The sequence below is a fragment of the Spinacia oleracea genome, chromosome 4, assembly GCF_020520425.1.
Source record: "Spinacia oleracea cultivar Varoflay chromosome 4, BTI_SOV_V1, whole genome shotgun sequence".
NCBI lineage: Eukaryota > Viridiplantae > Streptophyta > Magnoliopsida > Caryophyllales > Amaranthaceae > Spinacia > Spinacia oleracea.
In genome coordinates this window covers 170,308,132-170,336,034 of record NC_079490.1, presented here as the reverse complement: position 1 = coordinate 170,336,034, position 27,903 = coordinate 170,308,132, and the positions used below count along the sequence as shown (strand labels likewise).

The 27,903-nt window shown below is 34.9% G+C and overlaps 2 protein-coding genes and 1 long non-coding RNA gene across 11 annotated transcripts; all 3 read left to right on the top strand.

The window, feature by feature from the left end:
* Window positions 1–35: 35 nt before the first annotated feature.
* Window positions 36–12,536, top strand: LOC110798286 (ABC transporter C family member 3). 9 transcript variants are annotated; one of them, XM_056842829.1, is made up of 15 exons: window positions 36–2,540; window positions 3,215–3,301; window positions 3,401–4,030; window positions 4,202–4,366; window positions 5,375–5,669; window positions 5,766–5,980; window positions 6,541–6,846; window positions 6,933–6,996; window positions 7,382–8,136; window positions 8,737–8,806; window positions 8,970–9,090; window positions 9,179–9,274; window positions 9,401–9,479; window positions 10,014–10,491; window positions 12,362–12,536. In XM_056842829.1, exons 1-9 carry the CDS (start codon window positions 168–170, stop codon window positions 7,738–7,740), a joined length of 4,494 nt encoding a protein of 1,497 aa, XP_056698807.1. In that variant the 5' UTR covers window positions 36–167; the 3' UTR covers window positions 7,741–8,136; window positions 8,737–8,806; window positions 8,970–9,090; window positions 9,179–9,274; window positions 9,401–9,479; window positions 10,014–10,491; window positions 12,362–12,536. The 9 variants fall into 9 exon arrangements, with proteins under 9 accessions (XP_056698807.1, XP_056698806.1, XP_056698809.1 ...); XM_056842828.1 differs by having other exon boundaries at window positions 8,953–9,090; XM_056842831.1 differs by having other exon boundaries at window positions 8,737–9,090; window positions 10,014–10,057; window positions 10,382–10,491.
* Window positions 12,537–14,863: 2,327 nt separating this feature from the next.
* On the top strand, window positions 14,864–17,034 carry LOC110798299 (uncharacterized). The gene is made up of 2 exons (XR_002536048.2): window positions 14,864–15,401; window positions 16,722–17,034. It is a non-coding gene; the product is annotated as an uncharacterized lncRNA (long non-coding RNA).
* A 2,682-nt stretch (window positions 17,035–19,716) lies between these two features.
* On the top strand, window positions 19,717–27,660 carry LOC110798290 (ABC transporter C family member 3). Its single transcript, XM_022003467.2, has 9 exons — window positions 19,717–22,223; window positions 22,836–22,922; window positions 23,012–23,641; window positions 23,830–23,994; window positions 25,235–25,529; window positions 25,626–25,840; window positions 26,267–26,572; window positions 26,658–26,721; window positions 27,017–27,660. The coding sequence occupies exons 1-9, from the start codon at window positions 19,833–19,835 to the stop codon at window positions 27,373–27,375; spliced, it is 4,512 nt and encodes a 1,503-aa protein (XP_021859159.2). The 5' UTR covers window positions 19,717–19,832; the 3' UTR covers window positions 27,376–27,660.
* The last annotated feature ends 243 nt before the right edge of the window (window positions 27,661–27,903 follow it).

The following is a 27,903-nucleotide window of genomic DNA, read 5'->3' as shown; positions in this document are numbered from 1 at the left end:
ATGCGTTGGTTTTATTTTGTTTTGATTTCCTCGTTATTCCGAATATACACTATAAATTCTTGCTCCCAACTTCTCCACTCTAACAAACTTAACAAAACCCCATTTTTCAATCTCTCGCTCCCTCTCATATTTTCTCACTGAACAATTTCCACTAACTCCAAATTAACATGGGTATTTCATTAATCTCATATTTCCTCTCTCCATTAAAATACCCACCTCTTGATTTCCTTCAAAATCCAATCTTTTTGAGAGAATCCTCTGTTTTCATACACTTAATCCTATTATTTGGTATAATTCTTTCATGGATATACAAATTATCCCGAAGAGTTGAGAATGAACACTCCAAAGATAGAAACTTTTGGTATTATAAACCTGTTTTCTTGCCTTCTTTAGCCCTTTCTTTATATAATCTAGCTTTGTTTTGCTTAAATTGCTTCTATTGGTATAGAAATGGTTGGTTAGATGCAAACCTAGTTACCCTTTTGGATTTAACATTGAGGGTGTTTGTTTGGTTGTTAGTTTCTATTTACTTGCATAAACAATTTATTAAGCGCTCAAATGGGGTAAATCTTCCCATTTTATTGAGAATTTGGTGGGTTTTTTACCTTGTTGTTTCTTGTTATTGCCTTGTGGTAGACATTGTCCAACTTAGAGGTAAACAAAGTTTGCCAATTCAAGTTTTGGTGTCTGATATTGTGTATGTTATGTCAGGGATTTTTCTTTGTTGTGTTGGGATTTTTGGGAAGGTTACTTGTGAGGATAGTGATCTTCAAGAGCCCTTTTTGAATGGTAATGGCAATGTTAATGGTAATGGTAGAGTAGAATCGAGTAAGAACGAAGGGAGTGGAACAATTAGTCCTTATTTGAATGCTGGGTTGTTAAGTAACCTAACTTTCACTTGGGTAGGATCTTTAATCACCAAAGGGTATAAGAAAACTTTAGACCTTGAAGATGTTCCGTCACTTTCGGGTAAAGATGATGTTAATGAATCCCATATGATTTTTAGAAATTTTATGGAGTCTTCTAGAGATGGTAGTGATAAGAAGGTGACTAGTATGAGGCTTGTGAGGTCTTTGATCTTAACAACATGGGTCGATATTGTATTGACGGCTTGCCTTTGCCTCATTAGGACATTAGCTTCTTATGTTGGCCCCTACCTCATTGACACCTTTGTCCAATACCTTAATGGGAAAAGGGAATTCAAAAACCAAGGCTATGTACTAGTTTCTGCATTCTTTGTTGCAAAGCTTGTGGAATGCCTTTCTCAGAGACATTGGGTCTTTAGACTTCAAGTAGTTGGTATAAGGGCAAAAGCTGTGCTTATAGAGAGCATCTATAATAAGGCATTGACCCTCTCTTGTCGGTCGAAGCAAGGTCATACGAGTGGGGAGATGATCAATCTCATGTCTGTGGATGCTGAGAGAATTGGTGATTTTAGTTGGTATATGCATGATCCATGGATGGTCATAATTCAAGTTGCATTAGCTTTGCTGCTCTTGTATAAAAGTCTAGGGCTTGCATCAATTGCTGCACTTATTGCAACCGTGATCATCATGTTGGCCAATTTTCCTTTGTCAACTGTGCTTGAGAAGTATCAGGGAAAGCTTATGGAATCGAAAGATAAGAGGATGAAGGCTACATCTGAGGTATTGAAGAACATGAGAATTCTGAAACTTCAAGCATGGGAGATGAAATTCTTGTCTAAGATTGTTGAACTAAGAAACACTGAAAATGGTTGGTTGAAGAAGTTTCTTTATACTTCAGCAGCAACAACATTTGTTTTCTGGGTTGCTCCAACATTTGTGTCTGTTATAACTTTTGGGACATGTATTATCATGGGTATCCCTCTCGATTCAGGGAAAATTTTAACTGCACTTGCAACATTTAGGATTCTTCAGGAAGCCATTTACAATCTACCAGACACAATCTCTATGATAATACAGACAAAAGTTTCCCTTGATAGAATTGCCTCTTTTCTTTGTCTTGATGACTTGGAACCTGATACTATAGAGAAAATTCCTAGAGCTTCTTCTGAAGTTGCAGTTGAGATAAATGAAGGAAATTTTACTTGGGACCCATCTTCCCCAAACCCTACATTGAAAGACATAAATCTTAGAGTTCAACATGGTATGAGAGTGGCAGTTTGCGGTACAGTTGGTTCCGGGAAGTCAAGCCTACTCTCTTGCATTTTGGGAGAAGTACCAAAGATCACTGGATCTTTACGATTGAGTGGTTCCAAGGCTTATGTCCCACAATCTCCTTGGATTCAGAGTGGTAAGATAGTTGATAATATATTGTTTGGTCAGGAAATGGATCATGAAAGGTATGACAGGGTTTTAGAGGCATGTTCCTTGAAAAAGGATCTCGAAATCTTGTCTTTTGGAGACCAGACAGTTATTGGTGAGAGGGGTATCAATTTGAGTGGTGGTCAGAAGCAAAGGATGCAAATTGCTCGTGCGTTATACCAAGATGCTGACATATATCTGTTTGATGATCCTTTTAGTGCTGTTGATGCTCATACTGGTAGTCATCTTTTCAAGGTATTAGCTTTTTCCTTTTGCATATCATACATTCTATTTTGATCCTTTTTCTTTGTACTGATACAAGAGAACATTCACATGATCCTTTACATGGTATAAATCTCCTTAGGTTAGGATACTTAGGAATTGTGTGTTCCCTTCAACTTATACCAAGACACGGAGAGTCCTTATCGAAACACCGTATTAACAAGAAAATGCATGATATATTCACACTATAATATCTAGAATATTTCCTATTCTAACTTCTATATATTTGAGGTATATGATGGTATAACAGTCTTAGCTGCAGGCTACTAACCTATGCCATCGTGATACTGACCATCATCCGCGTGCAAGTTTGATTCTGCTTCTTGATCTCCACACATGGCTAAGTAGTAATCAGAAGTGCACTCACAATTGTTTTGAATGTACATTGTTAAGGTCCGATTCTGCAGATGCAGTGTGTGGAAAACTGAGATTCAGGCTTGTTGTGCCAGGACATTACATGTGCAATATTACCATATGTTGTCCTGTTTAGAATCTCTCGTTCTCAATTCAGTTACTTTCATTTTGTCAAATTCGCTTTCCATTCTCTAGTTACTTTCTTGTCCTAGAGATCATAACTTACAAATTACTGCCTGATTAAACACCTATGATGTTTGCTGATTCGTGTATTTGCATGGATTCCCTTGCAGGAATGTCTGCTTGGACTTTTAGAATCCAAGACTGTGATATATGTCACACACCAAGTGGAGTTCTTACCTGCTGCAGATTTAATCTTGGTAAGATTTTTTAATTTTTTTTTTGCTTCTTTCTCCATTCGATGCCTTTGTATTTTAAATCAACTTCTGATTACTCTCTAACACATATATCATTTAAAGGTCATGAAAAATGGGAGAATATTGCAAGCAGGAAAGTACAATGATATTCTTGCTTCAGGAACAGACTTCATGGAACTTGTAGGAGCACACGAAGAAGCCTTATCTGCACTTGATTCAGTTGAGCCTGGAGTGATAAAGCCGACAGTTCATGAGGAATATAGTGGTACAAAACCCTTAGAAGAGGAGAGCAATGTTGGTGAGGATGGAAAAGCTGATGACATGGCAGGGATTAAGGGACAACTTGTTCAAGAGGAAGAAAGAGAGAAGGGTAGAGTTGGACTTTCAGTTTATTGGAAATATATCACAACAGCATATGGAGGGGCTTTGATACCTTTCATATTGTTAGCTCAGATACTTTTCCAGACTCTTCAAATTTTAAGCAATTATTGGATGGCTTGGGCAACTCCTGTCTCGCCTGATGCAAAACCTACAGTTGATGAGAAAACTTTAATAATGGTGTATGTTGCTTTGTCCGTTGGAAGTGCCTTTTGTATCTTAGCAAGGGCAAGTCTCCTTATGAATGTTGCATATAAGACTGCTACTTCACTTTTTACTAAGATGCACTCTTGCATATTCCGCGCCCCAATGTCATTTTTTGATGCTACCCCAAGTGGGCGGATTCTAAATCGGGTACTTACACTTCTCTTTCTTATACTTTGTCATATTGCATTCATTTTTGAGAAACTTTTTGAAAATTGATGGTAGAAGAAGAATAAGAAGGCGGAAAATGTAATGAGTTTTCCCTAAACAGAATAAGTTTCATACAGCATCTGCTTACCATAGTTCCATGTCATGATTCAGGCATCTACAGATCAGAGTGCTGTGGATTTGAGCATTCCATCTCAAGTTGGTGCTTTCGCATTCTCTTTGATACAACTTCTGGGAATTATTGCAGTGATGTCAATGATTGCATGGCAGGTTTTCGTGATTTTCATCCCTGTTATTGCAATCTCTCTATGGTATCAGGTAAATCTGATGGAGCTTTTGAATTGTTGTTATTATGCTTTATCGGAACTTGCTTTGGGGTTGTTCAGGAGCTTGGTAATGAAACTGTGGTTTGCCATTCAGTATGCTCAATAATTACTAAATGATTCTCTTAAAGTTTCTCTGTTTCTTCTCCAACCTAGCTTCAGTGTTGGCTTTGTTATGTTCACGTTATTATTTCAGGAAAAATAAGTTCAGTTAAGTTCAGTTCAGATAAGAAAATTTCAGGAAAAATAAGGGTTGACCAAGTACAATTTATAACTAAAATAAGTTTTGATAAGTTCAAATAAGTTCAATTAAGTTCAGATAAGTTCAAATAAGTTTAGATAAGATAAATCCAGAAAAAGTAAGTGATAATCAGGTGAATAGAACGCACCTTTAGTGATATTTGTATTCCATTGCTCGACGACTTGGTTACAAATGGAAATTACATCATTTAACTATTTTCTCCTGTCTTTACTGATTTTTGATCAATTTTCTTCAAAGTACGTAGTAATTTGTTCTTAAACTATACCCGGCCAGAATTAGGATTCTAATATTATCCTTCTACAAGAACTATTTAGTTTGTGAGTATCAGCTGAAATGCTATTCAAGATTGAGCTGCATTGGCTTTTGATTCATGAAAGAATTCTGTTGGCTATTTAGAACTATTTTGATTCAAGAACTATTTAGATTCATGAAAGAATTCTGTTGGCTTTTGATTTTCTCTCACAAGGTAAGGTCTGTTTCCCCTGCCCTATTATGTCCCTAATTTATGATTATGTGGTTATGTTTCTATATGAGGACACTGATCATAACACATATGCTCAAATTGTTAATGAGAAGATCTTTTTGTGTTGAAACTATAACTGCTTTGCCTATCCTGTTTTCACTCATAAGTCATAACCCCATTAGATGGTTTTTTCTTCACTGTTCTTTGTAATCATCTGTATATATACATGAGGTCTTTTATTCCCACTATTTTACATCTTGAGTTTGATTATACTGCAGCAATATTACATATCATCAGCACGAGAACTTTGTCGATTGGTTGGAGTAACTAAAGCTCCAGTGATACAGCATTTTGCTGAGACAATATCCGGAGCAACAACTATTAGGAGCTTTGATCAAGAATCAAGGTTTTGCCAAACAAGCGTCCAGCTAGTAAACACATATTCAAGACCAAAGTTTTACAACGCTGCTGCAATGGAATGGCTTTGCATTCGCTTGGACATGTTATCTTCAATTACGTTTGCCGCCTCATTGATCTTTTTGATCTCCATTCCTGTAGGACTAATTGATCCTGGTATGTGAGCCCCACTTCATTCCCTACCAATTGATATCTTGGTATCTTCCTGCTTACAACATAAACCTTCTAACATACAATTCTCTATATTTGTAGGAATTGCTGGTTTATCTGTTACATATGGGCTTAATCTTAACATGCTACAAGTCTCGTTGATTTGGAATTTATGTAATATGGAGAATAAAATCATCTCAGTTGAGAGAATCTATCAGTATACTTGTATCCCGAGTGAACCTCCACTTTTTATAGAAGAAAACAGACCAGTTTCGTTTTGGCCGTCTCTTGGAGAAGTCAATGTTCAAGACCTTCAGGTAATTTTAGTTTCGTTTTACTTAAAAACTTAGCAACAATTTTATTTTTTTAAAAGGAAAATTTGTTTTTCACCACCTTAAAAAATCGAAAAATTGTTTTTTTACCACCTCAAAAAAATATATGTTTTTACCACCTAAATATGGAAAAAAAAGGTGAAACCGTTATGTTGGGGTTACAATAACATTAATATTTCTTATATTTGCTTTTCTTCCACGATTTCATGTATTTAACTCCCTTCTCTTCCCTTGCTTCATTCTCGTCCATGAATTCACATAAATTTTCTCCCTATTAATTTACAAATTGACAAAAATCAATGGCAGTAAAGAGAGGAGGGTGAAGGAGTTAAAGAAAATCGCAAGGGAGTGTAAAAAATTGGAGTAAAATTTAATTAGTGGGCCCTACGTAACAATTTATCTATTTTCCTGTTTTCAGGTGGTAAAATACAAGTATTAGTTTTTTAGGTGACAAAAAACAATTTTTCGATTTTTTTAGGTGGTAAAAAACAATTTATCATTTTTTAAATGGATTATGGTTTTAACATTGTGGTGGATATGTACAGATACGTTATGCTCCACACATGCCACTTGTGTTACGAGGTATTACATGCACTTTCCAAGGAGGGAAGAAGACGGGCATTGTAGGGAGGACAGGAGGTGGTAAATCAACCCTCATACAAGCACTTTTCCGCATTGTTGAACCTGCATCCGGGAAGATAATGTTAGATGGTATCGATATATCTTCCATTGGACTGCATGATTTAAGAACCAGATTAAGTATAATCCCACAAGATCCTACCATGTTCGAAGGAACTGTCCGAAGCAACTTGGATCCCCTTGAAGAATACTCAGATGAACAAATTTGGGAGGTATATTTTACATCTTTGTACACAACTTTGCTCCATTTATATCCTCTTTTCCCCCCTATATTAATGCATTATCTACCTTTTTTTAGGCCCTTGATAAATGCCAACTTGGAGATGAAGTTAGAACCAAAGAAGGGAAGCTTGATTCAATAGGTTTGTTCCTTCATTTTTTTTTTTTTTCTTGATTTGGGCCGTTCACAAATTCTTATTTACAAGTAGTGTACAATATTGTACACAAGAGTAAAAGTTGACTCAAAATGCTTATAAGTTACCCTTATATGTATGTAAAAGTTATCTACTCCACTTTTTAGTGATACAATTTTTCATTTTAATAAAAATATTTTTTAAAATCACTAATAATGTGTAAAATTAATCATTTAACCCTTTAAAATGTTTATTTATCAACTTATTTTTATATAATACTTCATAAAATTTAATAAAAACATATTAAAAGTTACAAAAACTTAGGTAAAAGTTACACTTTTGTTGGCCGTTTTCCACTTTTCACTTTACAATGGTTCTTTTTTCAAAATCTCAGTTACTGAGAATGGAGAGAATTGGAGTATGGGGCAAAGACAGCTTGTTTGTTTAGGCCGTGTTCTTCTTAAGAGAAGCAAAGTATTGATTTTGGATGAAGCAACTGCATCAGTCGACACAGCAACAGATAACTTGATTCAGCAAACACTAAGCCAACATTTCTCAGATTCAACAGTAATTATCATTGCACACAGGATTACATCTGTTATTGATAGTGATATGGTGGTGTTATTAAGCCATGGACTTGTTGAGGAATGCGATTCTCCTTTGAAATTGCTTGAAAACAAGTCATCGTCGTTTGCTAAACTTGTGACAGAGTATACAACAAGAGCAAACTCGAATGCAGAGGAAACAACTTAATACTACAGAGGGGTTCATAGGGGGAAAAAACATCTTTACATAGGTGGATGATGATGATGAAGAAATTCTTTGCAATATAAAGTTTGATACAGTAATACTGTTTTGTTGGAATTAAGGATAATTCTCATTTCAAATATACAAATGATAATTATCCTTAATAGAAGTAGCATGTAAGAGGGGAGATTTGGATGTTTATAGCAAAAATTAGTTGATTACAAATGGTTAGTTTTTCTGTATCCAACCAATTCTAAAAGAATACTGTAGTATTTTGAGACGATGTAAAACTATTGATCTCGGCATCCCCTCATGATTTATGAAAATTCCTGGTTTCGCCACTCCATCAGTCACTCCACTACACTCGCTTCTATTCAAGGCTTCAACATTGGTAGTTTTTTGGTAAGTGCATTGATCCTATCTCTCTTTTCTTTCCTGTTTAGTTGCTCTGTTTCTTTCTTACGCACAATATAAGTCATACGGGCCCGTTTGGTAGTCAGTAATAAATGGTGGAAATGAAAATTATCCAAGTGTAATTTGACAAGAAAAATAATACACAACGTCCATCGTAATGAAACATTTTCTCAAACTTGATGTTTTTCTTCATACATTTGCATTACCTCCAATACCAGTGGTAATGAAAATTATGAAGAAAAAATAGGTTTTTTGAGTGAACTAACATTACCATGAGAATATGCATTGATATTCCTTACAAATTTACATACAAATCCATTCCCATTCCCATTCCCATTGACGCTATTTATGACCGGCTATCAACGTGCCGTGAATGATTTTAGGTTGCGTTTGTAAACACGGAATTCATTTGAAATAGTGGAATTCAATTTCTGGTGATGAAGATTATGTTAATGCATTCTAGGGTTGTATGTGTTTTGGTAGTATGATAAAATTGATGTGATTGCGATCTGCGTGATAAATAAAACAATGTCTGCCATGCCATATTTCTCAGTTATTTCCTTTCTGATTTCTTTTTATGCTTCTCAGGAAAACGTGAGAACAAAGCATCCTCAACTGCTGTATGAGTCCAAATTATATAAAATTCTGCAAGGAGGAAGTATGAACTTATCTTCTGAATTTGGGTTTTGATTGTTTCTAAAGCTAATGTTACGTATCATCTGGCTGCTTTGTTCCTTCCTGGAGCGTGATATTGTTCTTACTCTGATTTTCTCTGATGTTGGCACCTGGAATTCCTAATGTAAGATGGTTTGGTGTTGAAGGAGATTACAATGTTCTAGTCATAGATTTACTTGGGCCCAGCTTAGAAGATTTGTTCAACTTCTGTAGTAGGAAATTTTCGTTGAAGACTGTTCTTAACTTCTTATGCTTGCAGATCAGATGGTATTATTTTTGTCTTTATTAGTTGATATTCATTTAATTCTTTCGATGTACCAAATTTTCTTTAATTTAGTTGATATGGCATTGTCAGATCAATCGAGTTGAATTTGTTCATTCTAAGTCATTCTTGCATCGAGATATCAAGCCTGATAACTTCCTCATGGGGTTAGGGCGGCGTGCAAATCAGGTATGACTCCCATCTGTGTGTTATTTGAAAATTTTTGTTGGGTGTTTTTTTTTTAGGGATCTATTTTGATAAATTAATAACTCTTTCATTCTAATGTATCTTGTGCGGTTTGCTAACTTTATACAGGTATATATGATTGATTTTGGTCTAGCAAAGAAGTATAGAGACAGTACAAGTGTACAACCCATCAACATATTCCTTATAGGTGGGTAATGAGTTGGTGTTTTTTAGTGTTGCAACTCATTGATATTCCGTTTTGTTATAGATATTCTTCAGCCTAGTAATTGTGTTACCACTACCGTATCGTCTTTGTTGTCATCGGTGTGTCATCATTGTTATCGCCAGTGTGTCGTCATCGTTATCATCATCTGTTCAATTATCACATTGTAAACTAAAGTAGCTGCATGTATGCGCTAGTCTATAAAACAAAAATCATATTTGGCTGGTGTTGTCGTTAGCTGGAAAATTAAAGTAGATACATATCTATCCAAGAGGAGCTTGTAGTCCGTGACTTATGTGGACCTGCGCCTAAATTTGACCAGATTAACTTTATTTAATGGCAATATCTTATCTTTGTTTTTAAAGATTAAGTACTTAAGTTTATGCTCTATCATGTATGACTGTGATAATTAAATACTGGGTCATATGTATTCTCCAGAAACTTCAATGTATACGTCTATGTTTTTGCTATGTTTTCTTAATGAAACATTACCATTTCATACCAACTTTTTTTTTTTAGAATTTGGAGTGGTGAATGCAAAAGTACATGTCGATCCACCCGTGGTGAGTTTGCAATTTCAGTGTCCATTGTTGGATACAAGTGGTTACATTACATCTTACTGTGCCTTATCTCTAAGATGAATGAAAATATGCTTGATGCCGGGTATCGTCTACCTGATCACCTGGAAACAGTTGTAATGGTTCATATGGCCCCTTTCATTAGCGAAATTCCAGTTTCTCAGAAGATTTCCCTTACCCTCTGTTACACCAAATATTGAAACGAAATCTCTGCTTCTCTTGCGTAAGGATATTTACCTGTGAAACTTCTAATTGACTCAGCAGTTGCAAATTCTATGGGTGAGGTTGACATGGTTTTTGTTGGGGCAGATGGAGTGGTTGAAAGTGGTGGCATAATTAACATGATGGGAACTTACCAGATTGCATTGGTTGCTCACAGCTTGAACAAACCAGTTTATGTTGCTGCTGAAAGTTACAAGGTATGTCCTATCTCCATCTCTTTAACTTGTTTTGTCTGTCTGTACGCTGGCGGAGTTGCAGAAACATGAGATGTGTTGTCTGTCTGTGTTACTCAGAGTCACAGACTCTTGAGACTTAAGAAGTCTCTGACTTGCTAGAAGTATCTGCTGTAGTCGCGTAGTTAAACAAAGCTTGCAACGCTAATTGAATATCCAGAGTACCAGAGGCTTTTTAAAACTTGGGAGGCATATACTAGTATTGAGTAATATAGGCTAGAAATCAAGGTCAAAAGGTATGTTATGTATTTCTTACTTTCTTTGATATGAGTAAGTTGAAGATGAATTTTCTTTTTATTGGTTCGGTCTTTTTTAAATGTTCAAATATAATTCTCGTGTATGTGAAAATCAGTGGATAGTTGCAGAATAAGAGTTCAGCTACATTTCTAACGAAGAGTTCTAACGAAAAACCACATTGGAACGGTAGAGATGAACAAATGTTAACCATGAACGATATTTATAGCATTTCAAATTTCAGCTACATTTCTAAAAAGGACACCAAATTAAAAGTGAATGAACAGAGAGAGTACATTTGTTACCATGTAGTCGTTCTCATCCTTTCCATATGCCATCAATCCTCAAATGATTTACTTTACAATAACATTAATTTTTATGGACCGATACAACATGGAGTCAGGCCAATATTTCCAAACCATCATCAAACTATGAAAAATAAATTGAAACTTCATGAAAAACAATAAAAAAGCACAAAACTTCATCATCTTAGTCTTTAGTTACTCATTTATAAACAACTCATATTTAGGCTAAAATGAAATTTTTGTCCCCAACTTTGAACTTAAGAATCTAAGGACTCATTTCAAACTTATTACATGATTAATGTGCTTAGTTTTAAGTTTTCAAGACTCACTCCAATCTATGTATGCACATTTAAGGCTCTTTGAGTCGTTATATTGTCATATTTAGGCTAAAATGACATTTTCGCTCCCAACTTTGAACTAAAGAACCTAAGAACTCATTTCAAACTTATTATATGTTTGATATGCATAGTTTAAACTTTCTAAGACTCATTCCAATATAATTATGCACATTTAAGGCTCATTGGGTCGTTATAGGCCATATTTAGGCGAAAATGACATTTTCGCTCCCAACTTTGAACGAAACCTAAGGACTCAATTTAAACCTTTTACATGATTAATATGCATATTTTTAACTTTCTAAGACTCATTCCAATATATTTATGCACATTTAAGGCTCATTAGGTCGTCATAGGTCATATTTAGGCTAAAATGACATTTTCGTTCCCAACTTTGAACTAAAGAACCTAAGGACTCATTTCAAACTTATTACATGATTAATATGCTTAGCTTTAAGTTCCCAAGAGTCACTCCAATCTATTTATGCACATTTAAGGCTCATTGGGTCGTTATAGGCCATATTTAGGCTAAAATGACATTTTCACTCCCAACTTTGAACTAAAGAAACTAAGGACTCATTTTAAACCTTTTACATGATTAATATGCATAGTTTTAACTTTCTAAGACTCATTCCATTCTACTTATTCACATTTATGCCTCATTGGGTCGTTATAGGTCATATTAAGGCTAAAATGAAGCATTTTCGCTCCCAACTTTGAACTAAAGAACCTAATGAATCATTTTATACTTATTACATGTTTAATATGCATAGTTTTAACTTTTTAAGACTCATTCCAATCTATTTATGCACAATTAAGGCTCATGGAGTTGTTATAGGTCATATTTAGGCTAAAATGACATTGCTACATATTGCAAATGTTTTTTGTGTTGTGAACTATTCTTTCTTTGAAGTTTTTTCTTTATCGATCCTAACAGTGTAACATTGGTTAACTTTGTAGGTATTTATTGCACGATGATACCAAATCAGTTGAAAAGTCTCGGATTGGTTTCCTTTGTCAACAAGTATTTATTATTGGCCTGAGCGCTTGATCGAGTTGGTTATAGAACAATCTTTTACATTAAAATGTATGCGTACGTTGAAATTGGAACATATATTTAAATGTAGTACGTGCACTTTGGTTTTGGAATATATATATATATATATATATATATATATATATATATATATATATATATATATATATATATATATATATATATATATATATATATATATATATAAGTTATTGTGTTTTATATTTGTTATATTTGTTATACAGGTTACGATATTCTATTATTGTTGTTGATAGGTTTCTATATTTGGTGCGAGCCACTCTAGATATAGCTAAATAAAATAATTTTTTTTTGCCAAAAGTACGGCTCTGTTTCCAGGGGACATATTGTTGTTCGCTGCAACAGAGCCATCCTATGGCAGCGTACAAAATATTGTTCGCTGCAAAATTGAAGACCTGTTGCAGCGTACAAAGTGTTGTTCGCTGCAACATGATGGTTCTTTTACTATGTACACCAACTTGTACGGTGCAACAAGTCTTGATTTTTGCCTAATTTTATATGTACGCTGCAAAGCACTTTTTGCAGCGAACAGTGTATGCTGCAACAAGTTCAGACTTGTTGCAGGCCCCCCATTTGCAGCATACAATGTACGCTGCAACAAGGGTCTAAAAGCCCGCTGCAACAAGGGTTTTTTCTACTAGTGAATGATGGTATTCAATTTCTGGAATTGAAATGATGGAATTCAATTCCAAATTTTGTGGCTAGGAAACATAAGAATTTCAAAATCTAGTATATTGTTTGGATGGAATTGGAATTTCAAATATGGCATCCAATAAAACATAATAGGATCCAATCCAATACACCTCAAATGCTACCCATCAATACATAATAAGATCCAATCAAATTTTTGATCATCCGGTAGGCTCTTGAGCATATCGAACTCATCATGTGCCATTAAAGAACCGCTTGGCCGCCCTTAAGACTTGGTGACGAGACAAACCTAGAACGCTAGACACCACATATATCGTATATCTCTTAGCTAGTTGGTCTTGGAGGATTTCGCGCCTTGCTCACATAATCCTTGAAAGATTCAACAAAGCTATTAACCGCATCAGCAAGACGGTCTCTCCAGATATTGTTTGACTCTCCAGATATTGTTTCGGAATTACTCCCACCTTCATTTTCAGTCTCCATTGCAGTAGTTAATTCATCATGTTGCTCTGCGCCTTCACCAGTAGCTCTGTTCGAGGCAAATAATGTGCAAATATCTTCCCAATTGTCGATGCATTTGTTCAGATATACAGAGGCCTAGGGTACTTCCTGTCCAAATTAACAACATTACACAAAATATGAATCATATTAGCGCAAACAATTAATCTGACACTACAAACAATACTGAATTAGCTTAAATTAATAGCAGAACAAAGGTCTGTTTTCTTTGGTTCAAGAAGCTTTAAGGCAGCAACAACAGACATATATTAAATTTTGCATTCATCATAGAATAGCTTCACCTGGAATCTATGTCACGAATACTAATTCAACAAATGAAGTTCTCAGTTCCAACAATATCCATTAGAGATTAAAAATTAAAAAGAATACCAGTTGAAGCTAATTACACAAGGCATATCAAGTATTAACTGAACAACCCATTTCAATAAAAACTCATAACTTCAAGAGCAACAACTACTTTTGAATAGACAAAACATACATCGTACTTGATAAAACAACACCCGTCACCCCCCCTATTCTAAAGCTTTAAGTACTTTTCATAACTAACTAGCTTCTTCAAAACAGAGGAGGTAGGTATCAAATTTTAGGTTTTACCTTGTTGACAACTTTAATGAATCAATAGTCAATACACATGCTTGAATAAAGACATACATGTAATAAAAAAAATTCTAAATATAAACAACCTGTCCAGCAAGACATACCACGTACTTACATTTCAAACTGATACATTACCTGTTCTTAATTTCATAACTACGCATAGGATTTGCGTATCCAGGATTTTGAAATAGGGTAGACATTTTTCGGACTATACTATGTATTTTGTATAGTCTGAAAAATATCTACCATAGGAGTCAAACTTTGATTAAGGATTTTGTATGAGAACATGGAATTTGCAACTGAACAAGTAGACTGTTAAGGATTTTCCTATATATATATATATATATATATATATATATATATATATATATATATATATATATATATATATATATATATATATATATATATATATATATTTATATATATATATATATATATATATATATATATATATATATATAGAGAGAGAGAGAGAGAGACTCTCGTAAGAACACTTCTTACGGTGAGAACACTTTCTAGACTATTGGATTGTTTCTAATCTGACCGCCCAAAATGAATCGATTTTAACAAATCTGGATCTTAAAATATTTTACGGTTGGGATTAAAAACAAATTTTTTTTTCCCAGATTTTTTTTCTCTTTCCCCATTTTCAGATTTCTTTTTCTCTCTCTTCACTTCCTCTTCTAGATTCAGATTTTTCTCTCTCCACCATCAATGGTCGCCGCTCGTTCTCGCTGGTCGCCGCCAGTATGTCGTCGGTAGCTGCTCGTCGGTCGGTGCTCGCAGTGGTGGTTCCTTCGTTGCCGCGAAATATAAATCAATTGATTTCTCAATTTGAACGAAATCGAAATCGAACCAAAATCGAACGACAATTCTCAATCGTCATTCGAAAAATTCAAACCAAAATCGAACGAAATCGATTGTGGCGGCGGTTTTCATTATTTCCGGCTCTCATTCTCTCTCTTCAATTCCTCTCTCTCTCCTTTTCGAACACCACCAACATTCGGCCTCGCTCGCCGCCGCCGCTGCTTGACTCTCGCCGCTACTCACTACCTTTCAATCGCCGGTCGCGGTGGTTGTGGTTCGCGGTGGTTTCAACAATTTCGATTATACCGTTCGCGGTGGTTGTGGTTCTTGAATCAGATTTCAATTTCGGTAAGGTTCTTCGAAATCAATCGATATCGATTTCTTCGATTCTAAAATCAATCGATTTCGATTTTCTGAGATTCTAAAATCAATCTATTTCTTCGATTCTTAAATCAATCGATTTCTAAATTCAAAAATAAAAATCGATTTCAATTTGGGTGGCAGCGAATCAGATCTCGTTTAAGCGTATATCAGGATTTAGAACACTGTTGGATGAAGTTAGAACATTTTTGAATAAAATTTGAACACGGTTGAATAAAGTTAGTACATGCTTGAATAAAGTTAGAACTTGCTTGAATAAAGTTAGAACACTGTTAAATAAATTTAGAACATGCTTGTATAAATTTATAACATTCTTGAATGGATTTAGAAATGCTTGAATAAATTTTGAACATTGTTGAATAAAGTTAGAACATGCTTGAATAAATTTTGAAACACGGTTGAATAAAGTTAGAACATGGGTGAATAAATTTATAACATGTTTAATAATTTTAGAACATGCTTGAATTAATTTAGAACATGCTTGATTGGATTTAGAACATGCCTGAATAAATTTATAACATGTTTAATAATTTTAGAACATGCTTGAATTAATTTAGAACATGAGCTTGAAATTTTAGAACATGTATATATATATATATATATATATATATATATATATATATATATATATATATATATATATATATATATATATATATATATATATATATATATATATATATATATATATATATGTGTTGACTATGTTCCATGTTCTAAATTTAGATCATTTTTGAACAAATTTAGAACATGGTTGAATAAAATTAGAACATGGTTGAATAAATTTAGAACATGAGCTTGAAAATTGAGAACATGGTTGAATAATTTTAGAACATGCTTGAATTAATTTAGAACATGAGCTTGAAAATTTAGAACATGATTGAATAAAATTAGAACATGCTTGAATAAATTTAGAATATAGTTGAATAAATTTAGAACATGGTTGAACAAATTTAGAACATCGTTGAATAAATTTAGAACATGCTTGAATAAATTTAGAACACGAGCTTGAAATTTTAGAACATTTATATATGTATATGTGTTGACTTGTTCTAAATTTAGAACATGGTTGAATAAATTTAGAACATGCATGCATAAATTTAGATCATGGTTGAACAAATTTGGAACATCGTTGAATACATTTAGAACATGCTTGAATAAATTTAGAACATGAGCTTGAAAATTTAGAACATGGTTGAATAAATTTAGAACATTGAGAGTGGACCTCCTAGCTTCTGGGATAAGTGTTTTTTTTTTTTATCAATATATGATTTGCTTACGAACTAGGTTGAGGACGAAGGAGTAGACGAGTATGACTTTGGTCCTCCGGTCATTTACGAGGACAAGGATGAAAGAAGCGAAGAAGAAGAAGAAGAATCCGAAGAAGATGCAATGGACATCGATGAAGACACTAAAGAACCCGAAGATTTCAGTGGTATAAGCGATGCTAAACTAAGTGAAGGATTTATTAGTGATTGAATTACATGATCTTGTATTGCTATTATTATCATTTTTTCGGGCTTTTCGGGTTAGAAGAAAATTTTGTTGTAATTGGTGAGAATTAGATTACTTGTAGGAGTCTTGAAACTTTTTGCTAGAATTCAATTACGCATTATATCATAACCAATTCAATCACTTTGCTAGATAGAAAATTACGACCACCTTTGTTAAAAAGAGTACGCGTACTCGGCATGGCAATACTCGTCCCATAGGCTAACCCTTTTAATTCAATTCTTTTGGTAGGTTATGCATAAAGTAGCAACAAAGGGTGATATAGAGGAGATTCCATTTCAGATATTATATTTCCCTCGTTTCAAAATAGTTGATACATTTAAACTGTACATTGAGACAATTCTAATAATATTTCTCATGATAATATTTGTTTTATTTATTAGTAGAAAATTTTAGTTTGTAAGATAAATGAATAGTGTTAAAAGTCGAAATGGTTCAACTATTTAGAAACGGAGGTAGTACGACATAATAAATTAATAACACAACGAGTTTTTAGCTGGTTAAGCCAACTAGCATCCAATATTTAGTGATACCCTCTCTGTAACTTTTTTTTAAGAGTTATATGTTGACCGACGCAAAAATTAAGGAAGGTGAGTAGATTTTCTCGTAATAATGATGCAAGTGGTGGATGTGTTATTTCTTTATTTTGTACTGAGTGAATAATTTAGCGTGAGAAAATATATTGTGAGTATGTGTGGAGACAATGAGGATATAAATAATAAACAATGGGGGAGTGGGGAACTTGATTGTAATATTTTAATGTAAATTTTTTTATAAAGAGAAATGTAAATCTTTAAAAAATAAAGTAAAAAATAATATACAAAATATAGGTACTCCTAAAAAAAATATAGGGATAAACCACCCATGATTCTGAATTCTTTATAGGTACTTTTCGAGATCCATTGAGGTTTTTGGCTTGTGGTATCACGAGATGAAAATGATGCATTAAGGTTTTTGGCTTGTGGTTATTTAAGAGTCAGAATCAAGAAATTAAGAGGGAAGTTTCAATGAATGGTGCATTTTATTTACAGAGTAGTTGCAATTTGGCTTTGTCTTTTGAGTTTTGGCAGATTATTCCATTTAAGATATCATTTTCAAATAATTCAAATGACATGATTTTCTTAATGGAATATCCTTGATCCCCAAGAAAAGTTTGACGCTTCTTGTCAAAAAAAAAAGTTTGACGTCTTATTTTAATTGTTAATTCTTGTGAATATGGAAAGTTGGACTCATTTTGGACCAATACTTTTATATAATATGACTCATTAATCATTATGTGGAAATTGTTCCATGGTCTTTACTTGAGGAACAAGGAGTTGATTCAAGGACTCACGCAGGGATGGGGGTTGGGCACGTGCCAGGCCGGGCCGCGTGTGGTGCCTTGATGGGTCGTATTTGGAATGGGTTAAAGAAAAGTCGTGTGGTGCTAGACTCATGCATCTATTTCTATAAATGAGGCTCGTGTACGACCTGAGTCACCTGATGTGTCGGGCAGAATCGTGTTATACTAGTAGGTCTCCTTACTAATTTTAAGATGTTTTTGCTAATTATTAAAAATAAAGCGTGCCTAAGTATGGGCTAACCCGCGGTGACAAATTTCTCAAATGACGTCCATGTGCGGCCCATGTCCCATCGACGTGTCCCTCGTTGCGTTTAGTCTTACAACGAGAGTCATTGCCAGCTCTACCTGTATTTTGTGTTTTTTTATTTCACAATTAATGGTCAAACATTTAATAATTTGACCTTAAAAAAAGGACAAACATTTAGAGACGGGTGACATATGGGCGTGTTCGGCGGTAGCGTTTGAGGTAGTGGGTAGCGTTTTGGCCTAGTCAAGACTCAAGACGCTACTTGTAGATTTTGTAAGTGTTTGGCAAGGTAGCGGTTAGCAGTAGAGGTAGCGGTTGGGTAGCTTTTGCCAAACGTTAAAATTAGTAGCGATTAATTTAAGATAGCGGGTTGCGTTTGACAAATTTATAGTAAATTTTTAAATAATATTTTAGCTTTTATTTTTACGTTACAATATCAACCGCTACTTTTACCGAACACTCATGTTAGTTACCCGCTACTTTGATAGTTAGCCGTTACCCACTATTATTTACCGCTACCCGTTACTCCAACCGATACCCGCTACCCGCTACTCAACCGCTAATCGCTACCCGCTACCGCTACTTTTGCCGAAACAACATTCAAGTGTAGCCGCCAGCTGAAGGAAGGATTACAAATTCCATGCAGCGAAGTTGCATTTCAAATGTCAACAATGTTCTAGCAATACCGAATATGTCATAAATAATACTCCGTATTTCTATCATTTACATGTGCACATTTAATTTTTAATTCCGTATTGAATTGAATGCATTTTGAATGTTTGACATATCTCCAATGTGATATTGATGTGTTGACATAATAAAAAAAAGATTGCTTCTTCTAACTAAAAGATTTAGGGTTTAATTCCCACTAAAAACACGTTAAATGAGAATTCTTCATATAATTTCTATGTTTTTATGTGTTAAATTATTAACAATATCAAAAAATTATACTTAGAGTATAAACCATTCACTTTATGAGTTAACATTGACCTTTCAAGGCACCACAGAGAGGAAAACACAATTTCTGTTAACCTAAAACCCTTTTCTCCGCCACTGAACTTTTAGTATTTTGTTTGGATTTATTTAGGTTGTGCAGATTTTCTGGTTGACTGTTCTTTTCCACTCATATGGGTTCTTGACTTTTTAATGCTTTTTATTTTGTTTTGATTTCCTATACATTATAAATTCCTGCTCCCAACTTCTCCACTCTAACAAACTTAACAAAACCCCATTTTTCAATCTCTCGCCCTCTCTCATATTTTTTTCACTGAACAAATTCCACTAAATCTAAATTAACATGGGTATTTCATCAATCTCATATTTCCTCTCTCCATCAAAATACCCACCTCTTGATTTCCTTCAAAATCCAATCTTTTTGAGAGAATCCTCTGTTTTCATACACTTAATCCTATTATTTGGTCTAATTTTTTCATGGGTATACAAATTATTCCGAAGAGTTGAGGATGAACACTTCAAAGATAGAAACTTTTGGTACTATAAACCTGTTTTCTTGCCTTCTTTAGCTCTTTCGTTATATAATCTAGCTTTGTTTTGCTTAAATTGCTTCTATTGGTATAGAAATGGTTGGTTAGATGCAAACCTAGTTACCCTTTTGGATTTAACATTGAGGGTGTTTGTTTGGTTGTTAGTTTCTATTTACTTGCATACACAATTTATTAAGCGCTCAAATGGGGTAAAACTTCCCATTTTATTGAGAATTTGGTGGTGTTTTTACCTTGTTGTTTCTTGTTATTGCCTTGCGGTAGACATTGTCCAATTTAGAGGTAAACAAAGTTTGCCAATTCAAGTTTTGGTGTCTGATATTGTGTATGTTATGTCAGGGATTTTTCTTTTTTGTGTTGGGATTTTTGGGAAGGTTACTAGTGAGGATAGTGATCTTCAAGAGCCCTTTTTGAATGGTAATGGTAATGGCAATGGCAATGTTAATGGTAATGGTAATGGTAGAGTAGAATCGAGTAAGAAAGAAGGGAGTGAAATAATTAGTCCTTATTTGAATGCTGGGTTGTTAAGTAACCTAACTTTCACTTGGGTAGGATCTTTAATCACCAAAGGGTATAAGAAAACTTTAGACCTTGAGGACGTTCCGTCACTTTCGGGTAAAGATGATGTTAGTGAACCCCATATGATTTTTAGAAATTGTTTGGAGTCTTCTAGAGATGGTAGTGATAAGAAGGTGACTAGTATGAGCCTTGTGAGGTCTTTGATCTTAACAACATGGGTCGATATTGTATTAACGGCTTGCCTTTGCCTCATTAATACATTAGCATCTTATGTTGGCCCCTACCTCATTGACACCTTTGTTCAATACCTTAATGGGAAAAGGGAATTCAAAAACCAGGGTTATGTACTAGTTTCTGCATTCTTTGTTGCAAAGCTTGTGGAATGCCTTTCTCAGAGACATTGGTTCTTTAGGCTTCAAGTTGTTGGTATAAGGGCAAAAGCTGTACTTACAGAGAGCATCTATAATAAGGCATTGACCCTCTCTTGTCGGTCGAAGCAAGGTCATACGAGTGGGGAGATGATCAATTTCATGTCTGTGGATGCTGAGCGAATTGGTGATTTTAGTTGGTATATGCATGACCCATGGATGGTCATAATTCAAGTTGCATTAGCTTTGCTGCTCTTGTATAAAAGTCTAGGGCTTGCATCAATTGCTGCTCTTATTGCAACCGTGATCATCATGTTGGCCAATTTTCCTTTGTCAACTGTGCTTGAGAAGTATCAGGGAAAGCTTATGGAATCGAAAGATAAGAGGATGAAGGCTACATCTGAGGTATTGAAGAACATGAGAATTCTGAAACTTCAAGCATGGGAGATGAAATTCTTGTCTAAGATTGTTGAACTAAGAAACACTGAAAATGGTTGGTTGAAGAAGTTTCTTTATACTTCAGCAGCAACAACTTTTGTTTTCTGGGGTGCTCCAACATTTGTGTCTGTTATAACTTTTGGGACATGTATTATCATGGGTATCCCTCTCGATTCAGGGAAGATTTTAACTGCACTTGCAACATTTAGGATTCTTCAGGAACCGATTTACAATCTACCAGACACAATCTCTATGATAATACAGACAAAAGTTTCTCTTGATAGAATTGCCTCTTTTCTTTGTCTTGATGATTTGGAACCTGATACTATAGAGAAAATTCCTAGAGCTTCTTCTGAAGTTGCAGTTGAGATAAATGAAGGGAATTTTAGCTGGGACCCATCTTCCCTAAACCCTACATTGAAAGACATAAATCTTAGAGTTCAACATGGTATGAGGGTGGCAGTTTGTGGTACAGTTGGTTCCGGCAAGTCAAGCCTACTCTCTTGCATTTTGGGAGAAGTACCAAAGATATCTGGAGCTTTACGGTTGAGTGGATCCAAGGCTTATGTCCCGCAATCCCCTTGGATTCAGAGTGGCAAGATAGTTGATAATATATTGTTTGGTCAGAAAATGGATCATGAAAGGTATGACAGGGTTTTAGAGGCATGTTCCTTGAAAAAGGATCTTGAAATCTTGTCTTTTGGAGACCAGACAGTTATTGGTGAGAGGGGTATCAATTTGAGTGGTGGTCAGAAGCAAAGGATGCAAATTGCTCGTGCTTTATACCAAGATGCTGATATATATCTGTTTGATGATCCTTTTAGTGCTGTTGATGCTCATACTGGTAGTCATCTCTTCAAGGTACTATATCTTTTTCCTTTTGCATATCATACATTCTATTTTGATCCTTTTTTTCCTGTACTTATACAAGTGAATATTCACATGATACCTAATGATATACTTCGTATATTTACATAATTATGACTGTTAGAGTCATTTTAATACTAGGAGTATGTGTGACTATGTGAGTATAACAGTTATAGCTACAGGCAATAACCTATGCCATTGTGATACTGACCATCAACCGCCGTGCAAGTTCGATTCTGGTTCTTGATCTCGTTACATGGCTAAGTAATTAGAAGTGCTGATCACAATTGTTTTAAAATGTACATTGTTAAGGTTCACTGATATAGTGATATCAAAGTCTGCAGATGTGTGTAGAAATCTGAGATTCAGGTTTATTGTGCCATGACATTACATGTGTTGTTTAGCATACGTTGTCTTGTTTAGAATCTTTTGTTCATCTTTTGTTCTTCAATTCAGTCATTCAGTGTGACTATCATTTTGCCATTTTTTTTCTTTCCATTGGAATCTCCAGTTACTTTCTTGTCCTAGAGATCACTTATAGGTTATTGCCTGATTAAACACCTATGATGTTTGCTAAGTCATGTATTTGCATGGATTCCCTTGCAGGAATGTCTGCTTGGACTTTTAGAATCCAAGACTGTGATATATGTCACACACCAAGTGGAGTTCTTACCTGCTGCAGATTTAATCTTGGTAAGATTTTTTTAGCTTCTTTCTCCATTCGATGCCATTGTATTTTAAATCAACTTCTGATTACTCTGTAACACATATATCATTTAAAGGTCATGAAAAATGGGAGTATATTGCAAGCAGGAAAGTACAATGATATTCTTAGTTCAGGAACAGACTTCATGGAACTTGTAGGAGCGCACGAAGAAGCCTTATCTGCACTTGATTCAGTTGAGCCTGGAGTAATAAAGCCGACAGTTCATGAGGAATATAGTGGTACAAAACCCTTAGAAGAGGAGAGCAATGTTGGTGAAGATGGAAAAGCTGATGACATGGCAGGGATTAAGGCACAACTTGTCCAAGAGGAAGAAAGAGAGAAGGGTAGAGTTGGACTTTCAGTTTATTGGAAATATATCACAACAGCATATGGAGGTGCTTTGATACCCTTCATATTGTTAGCTCAGATACTTTTCCAGACTCTTCAAATTTTAAGCAATTATTGGATGGCTTGGGCAACTCCTGTCTCGCCTGATGCCAAACCTACAGTTGATGAGAAAACTTTAATAATGGTGTATGTTGTTTTGTCGGTTGGAAGTGCCTTTTGTATCTTAGCAAGGGCAAGTCTCCTTATGACTGTTGCATATAAGACTGCTACTTCACTTTTTACTAAGATGCACTCTTGCATATTCCGCGCCCCAATGTCGTTTTTTGATGCTACCCCAAGTGGGCGGATTTTAAATCGGGTACTTACACTTCCCCTGCTTATCCTTTGTAAATATTGCATTCATTTTTGAGAAACTTTTTGAAAATTGATGGTAGAAGTCTAGAAGATAGGAAGGTGCAAAATATCATGAGATTTCCCTAAACAGAATAAGTTTCATACAACATCTGCTGCATTTGCTGACCATTATAGTTCCATGTCATGATTCAGGCATCTACAGATCAGAGTGCTGTGGATTTAAGCATTCCATCTCAAGTTGGTGCTTTCGCATTCTCTTTGATACAACTTCTGGGAATTATTGCGGTGATGTCAATGGTTGCATGGCAGGTTTTCGTGATTTTCATCCCTGTTATTGCAGTCTCTCTATGGTATCAGGTAAATCTCATGAGCTTTTGACCTTTGCTATTATGCTTAATTGGAACTTGCTTTGGTGTTGTTTAGGTGCTTGGTATAGAAACTGTGTGTTTTCGTGCAGTATAGCTCAACAATTTACTAAATGATTCTCTTAAGTCTTTTTCCTCTCGAACCTAGCTCCAGTTTTGTGATATTTGTATTCGTTGCTACAACATCTTAACTCCAAAAAGTCCAAATGGAAAATACATCGTTTGGTTATTGTCTCCTGTCGTTACTAAACTAATCAATATTCTAGAAAGTATTAGGTTCATTGTTAAACTATACTGTTCAGGATCAGTGTTCTAGTACCTTCTACAAGCACTATTTAGTTTGTAAATATCATCTGAAATGTGAAGATTGAGCTGCATCTTCTGTCTCCTAGCTAGTGGTACTGAGTGTTCCTTGCCAAAGCTTCCGCGTCACCATAGCATCACATTTTATGTTAGCGAGATTAAAAGCTAGGCTAGTACTGCTTAAAAAATCTGATAAAAAGGTATCAGATGTTGGTTTATTAAGGAAATAGAATTGTCACCAGGAGGCACATTTACATATGTTGGTTAATGCCAGAGGTGGCAGCCCTGGTAGGTGTGTTGCATAGAAATGGAAATGGGCAACAAAAACATAAAAAATGAGGAAGACGAAAACAAAATTTCAGAAGAAATTTAGCAAATGTGGAAACGCAAATACTGAAAATTTGATTACGGTTTTTGGCCGAGAAATGTGAATTTTTTTTGTGTGTTTTTACCAATGACATAAATAGAGGTAGTTGGGTTCACTTAAAGAGATTATAGGAAAGAAAACATGATTTTTGGGGATGTAAAATATACTAGAGGGAACAACTTGCTATTCATTTAAAGAAGATTATTTCCTTGAGTTTCTCTTAAGTTTCTGAGTTTTTGAAATGAGAACATGACCTTCATAGATTCATGAGACGATTCTGTTGGCTTTTCATTTATTCTCTCACAAGGACATCTCTATTTCCTCGGCCCTGTTATTGATCGATCATGTCCCTGGATCGAGGATTATTTGGTTATGTTTCAAAATGAAAATACACATACTCATGAAAAAAATCTTGTTGGTGTTGAACATGAAGCGGCTACCCTTTTGTCCATCATTACCCCATTAGATGGTTCTTTTCTTCTTTCTTTTATTTGTTTTTATTTTTCAATTCTCGTTATTTTACATCTTGAGTTTTAACATCTTGAGCTTGATTATACTGCAGCAATATTACATACCATCAGCACGAGAACTTTGTCGATTGGTTGGAGTAACTAAAGCTCCAGTGATACAACATTTTGCCGAGACTATATCCGGAGCAACAACTATTAGGAGCTTTGATCAAGAATCAAGGTTTTGTCAAACAAGCGTCCAGCTAGTAAACGGATATTCAAGACCAAAGTTTTACAACGCTGCTGCAATGGAATGGCTTTGCATTCGCTTGGACATGTTATCTTCAATTACATTTGCCGCCTCATTGATCTTTTTGATCTCTATTCCTGTAGGATTAATTGATCCTGGTATGTGAGCCCCACTTGATTCCTTACTAATCGATATCTTGGTATCTTCCTGCTTACAACATAAACCTTCTAACATACAATTCTCTATATTTGAAGGAATTGCTGGTTTATCTGTTACATATGGGCTTAATCTGAACATGCTACAAGGCTGGTTGATTTGGAATTTATGTAATATGGAGAATAAAATCATCTCAGTTGAGAGAATTTATCAGTATACTTGTATCCCAAGTGAACCTCCACTTTTTATAGAAGAAAACAGACCAGTTCCGTCTTGGCCATCTCTTGGAGAAGTCAATGTTCAAGACCTTCAGGTAATTTTAATTTCACTTCACTTTAAAACTTGAAAACAAAAGTTTTTTTTTTAGCCTCCGTTTGGTAGGGTGTAAAACGTTTTCATGGAAAACAATTTTCCCATTTTCAATCAGTTTACGTTGTTTGGTTTGACAAGGGATGGAAAACTATTTTCCATAACTCCCTCAAAGGTGGAAAAACCTTTTCCATTTGAAAAGGAGAGAAACCACTTTTTCACCTTTCCTCCTTACCTATCTCTCCCTTCTTCCCCTCAATCTTCTCCCATTTCCTTCTAAGGAACCAAACAAAGGAACACTAGTTTAGAATTGTATTTTCCCTTGGAAAATGTTTTCCATGAAAAATCATTTTGCACTGAAAACGTTTTACACCAAACCAAACAGAGCCTTAATGCGTGCTGGTTTTAACATTGAGGTGGATATGTACAGATTCGTTATGCTCCACACATGCCACTTGTGTTACGAGGTATTACATGCACTTTCCAAGGAGGGAAGAAGACGGGCATTGTAGGGAGGACAGGAAGTGGTAAATCAACCCTAATACAAGCACTTTTCCGCATTGTTGAACCTGCAGTTGGGAAGATTATGTTAGATGGTATCGACATATCTTCAATTGGACTGCATGATTTAAGAACAAGATTAAGTATAATCCCACAAGATCCTACCATGTTTGAAGGAACTGTCCGAAGCAACTTGGATCCCCTTGAAGAATATTCAGATGAACAAATTTGGGAGGTATATTTTACATCTTTGTACACAACTTTGCTCCATTTATATCCTCTTTTCCCCCCTAAATTAATGCATTGTCTAACTGTTTTAGGCCCTTGATAAATGCCAACTTGGAGATGAAGTTAGAAACAAAGAAGGGAAGCTTGATTCAACAGGTTTGTTCCTTCATTTACTCTTTTCAGAATAAATTCTCACTAGTATATATACATCAAAACGTTGTCATGTAAGATTGGTCTCGGTATTGATTTTCAGAATTTCAACTTTTTATAATTTTTTCATATACGGAATTACGGAATTGGACATATTAGTAGTTAAATATTGCATTGGAGTCCGTGCAAATAGTCGTAAAGAACTTTAGGGAACGATAGTACAAAAAACTAGGTAAAAGTTACACTTTTGTTGGTCGTTTTCCACTTTTTACTTACAGCGGTTGTTTTTTCAAAATCTCAGTTACTGAGAATGGAGAGAATTGGAGTATGGGGCAGAGACAGCTTGTTTGTTTAGGTCGCGTTCTTCTTAAGAGAAGCAAAGTATTGATTTTGGATGAAGCAACTGCATCAGTCGACACAGCAACAGATAATTTGATTCAGCAAACACTAAGGGAACATTTCTCAGATTCAACAGTAATAATCATTGCACACAGGATTACATCTGTTATTGATAGTGATATGGTGGTGTTATTAAGCCATGGACTTGTTGAGGAATGTGATTCTCCTCTGAAATTGCTTGATAACAAGTCATCGTCATTTGCTAAACTTGTTACAGAGTATACAACAAGAGCAAACTCGAATGCAGAGGAAACAACTTAATACTACAGAGGGATTCATAGGGGAAAAAATATCTTTACATAGGTGGATGATGATGATGAAGAAATTCTTTGCAATATAAAGTTTGATACAGTAATACTGTTTTGTTGGAATTAAGGATAATTCTCATTTCAAATATACAAATGATAATTATCCTTAATAGTAGGGTAGATTTTGATGTTTATAGCAAAAATTAGTTGATTACAAATGGTTAGTTTTTCTGTATCTACCCAATTCTAAAAGAATACTGTATTATTTTGAGACGATGTAAAACTATTGATCTCGGCATCCCCTCTTGATTTTTGAAAATTTCTGGTTCCGCCACTCAATCAGTCATTCCACTACACTCACTTCCATTCAAGGCTTCAACATTGGTAGCTTTTTGGTAAGTGCATTGATCCTATCTCTCTTTTCTTTCCTGTTTAGTTGCTCTCTGTTTTCACAATATAAGTCATACCGGCCTGTTTGGTAATCGTAATAAATGGTGGAAATGAAAATAATCTAAGTGTAATTTGACAAGAAAAATAATAC

What these genes read in the sequence shown, in the direction of transcription:
- LOC110798286 (XM_056842829.1), top strand. Translation starts at nt 168, where the DNA reads ATGGGTATTTCATTAATCTCATATTTCCTCTCTCCATTAAAATACCCA. An exon ending in CTGGTAGTCATCTTTTCAAG is followed by an intron (nt 2,541 to 3,214) that starts GTATTAGCTTTT and finishes ATTCCCTTGCAG; the next exon opens with GAATGTCTGCTTGGACTTTT. An exon ending in TGTAGGACTAATTGATCCTG is followed by an intron (nt 5,670 to 5,765) that starts GTATGTGAGCCC and finishes CTATATTTGTAG; the next exon opens with GAATTGCTGGTTTATCTGTT.
- LOC110798290 (XM_022003467.2), top strand. Translation starts at nt 19,833, where the DNA reads ATGGGTATTTCATCAATCTCATATTTCCTCTCTCCATCAAAATACCCA. An exon ending in TGTAGGATTAATTGATCCTG is followed by an intron (nt 25,530 to 25,625) that starts GTATGTGAGCCC and finishes CTATATTTGAAG; the next exon opens with GAATTGCTGGTTTATCTGTT. An exon ending in AGGGAAGCTTGATTCAACAG is followed by an intron (nt 26,722 to 27,016) that starts GTTTGTTCCTTC and finishes TCAAAATCTCAG; the next exon opens with TTACTGAGAATGGAGAGAAT.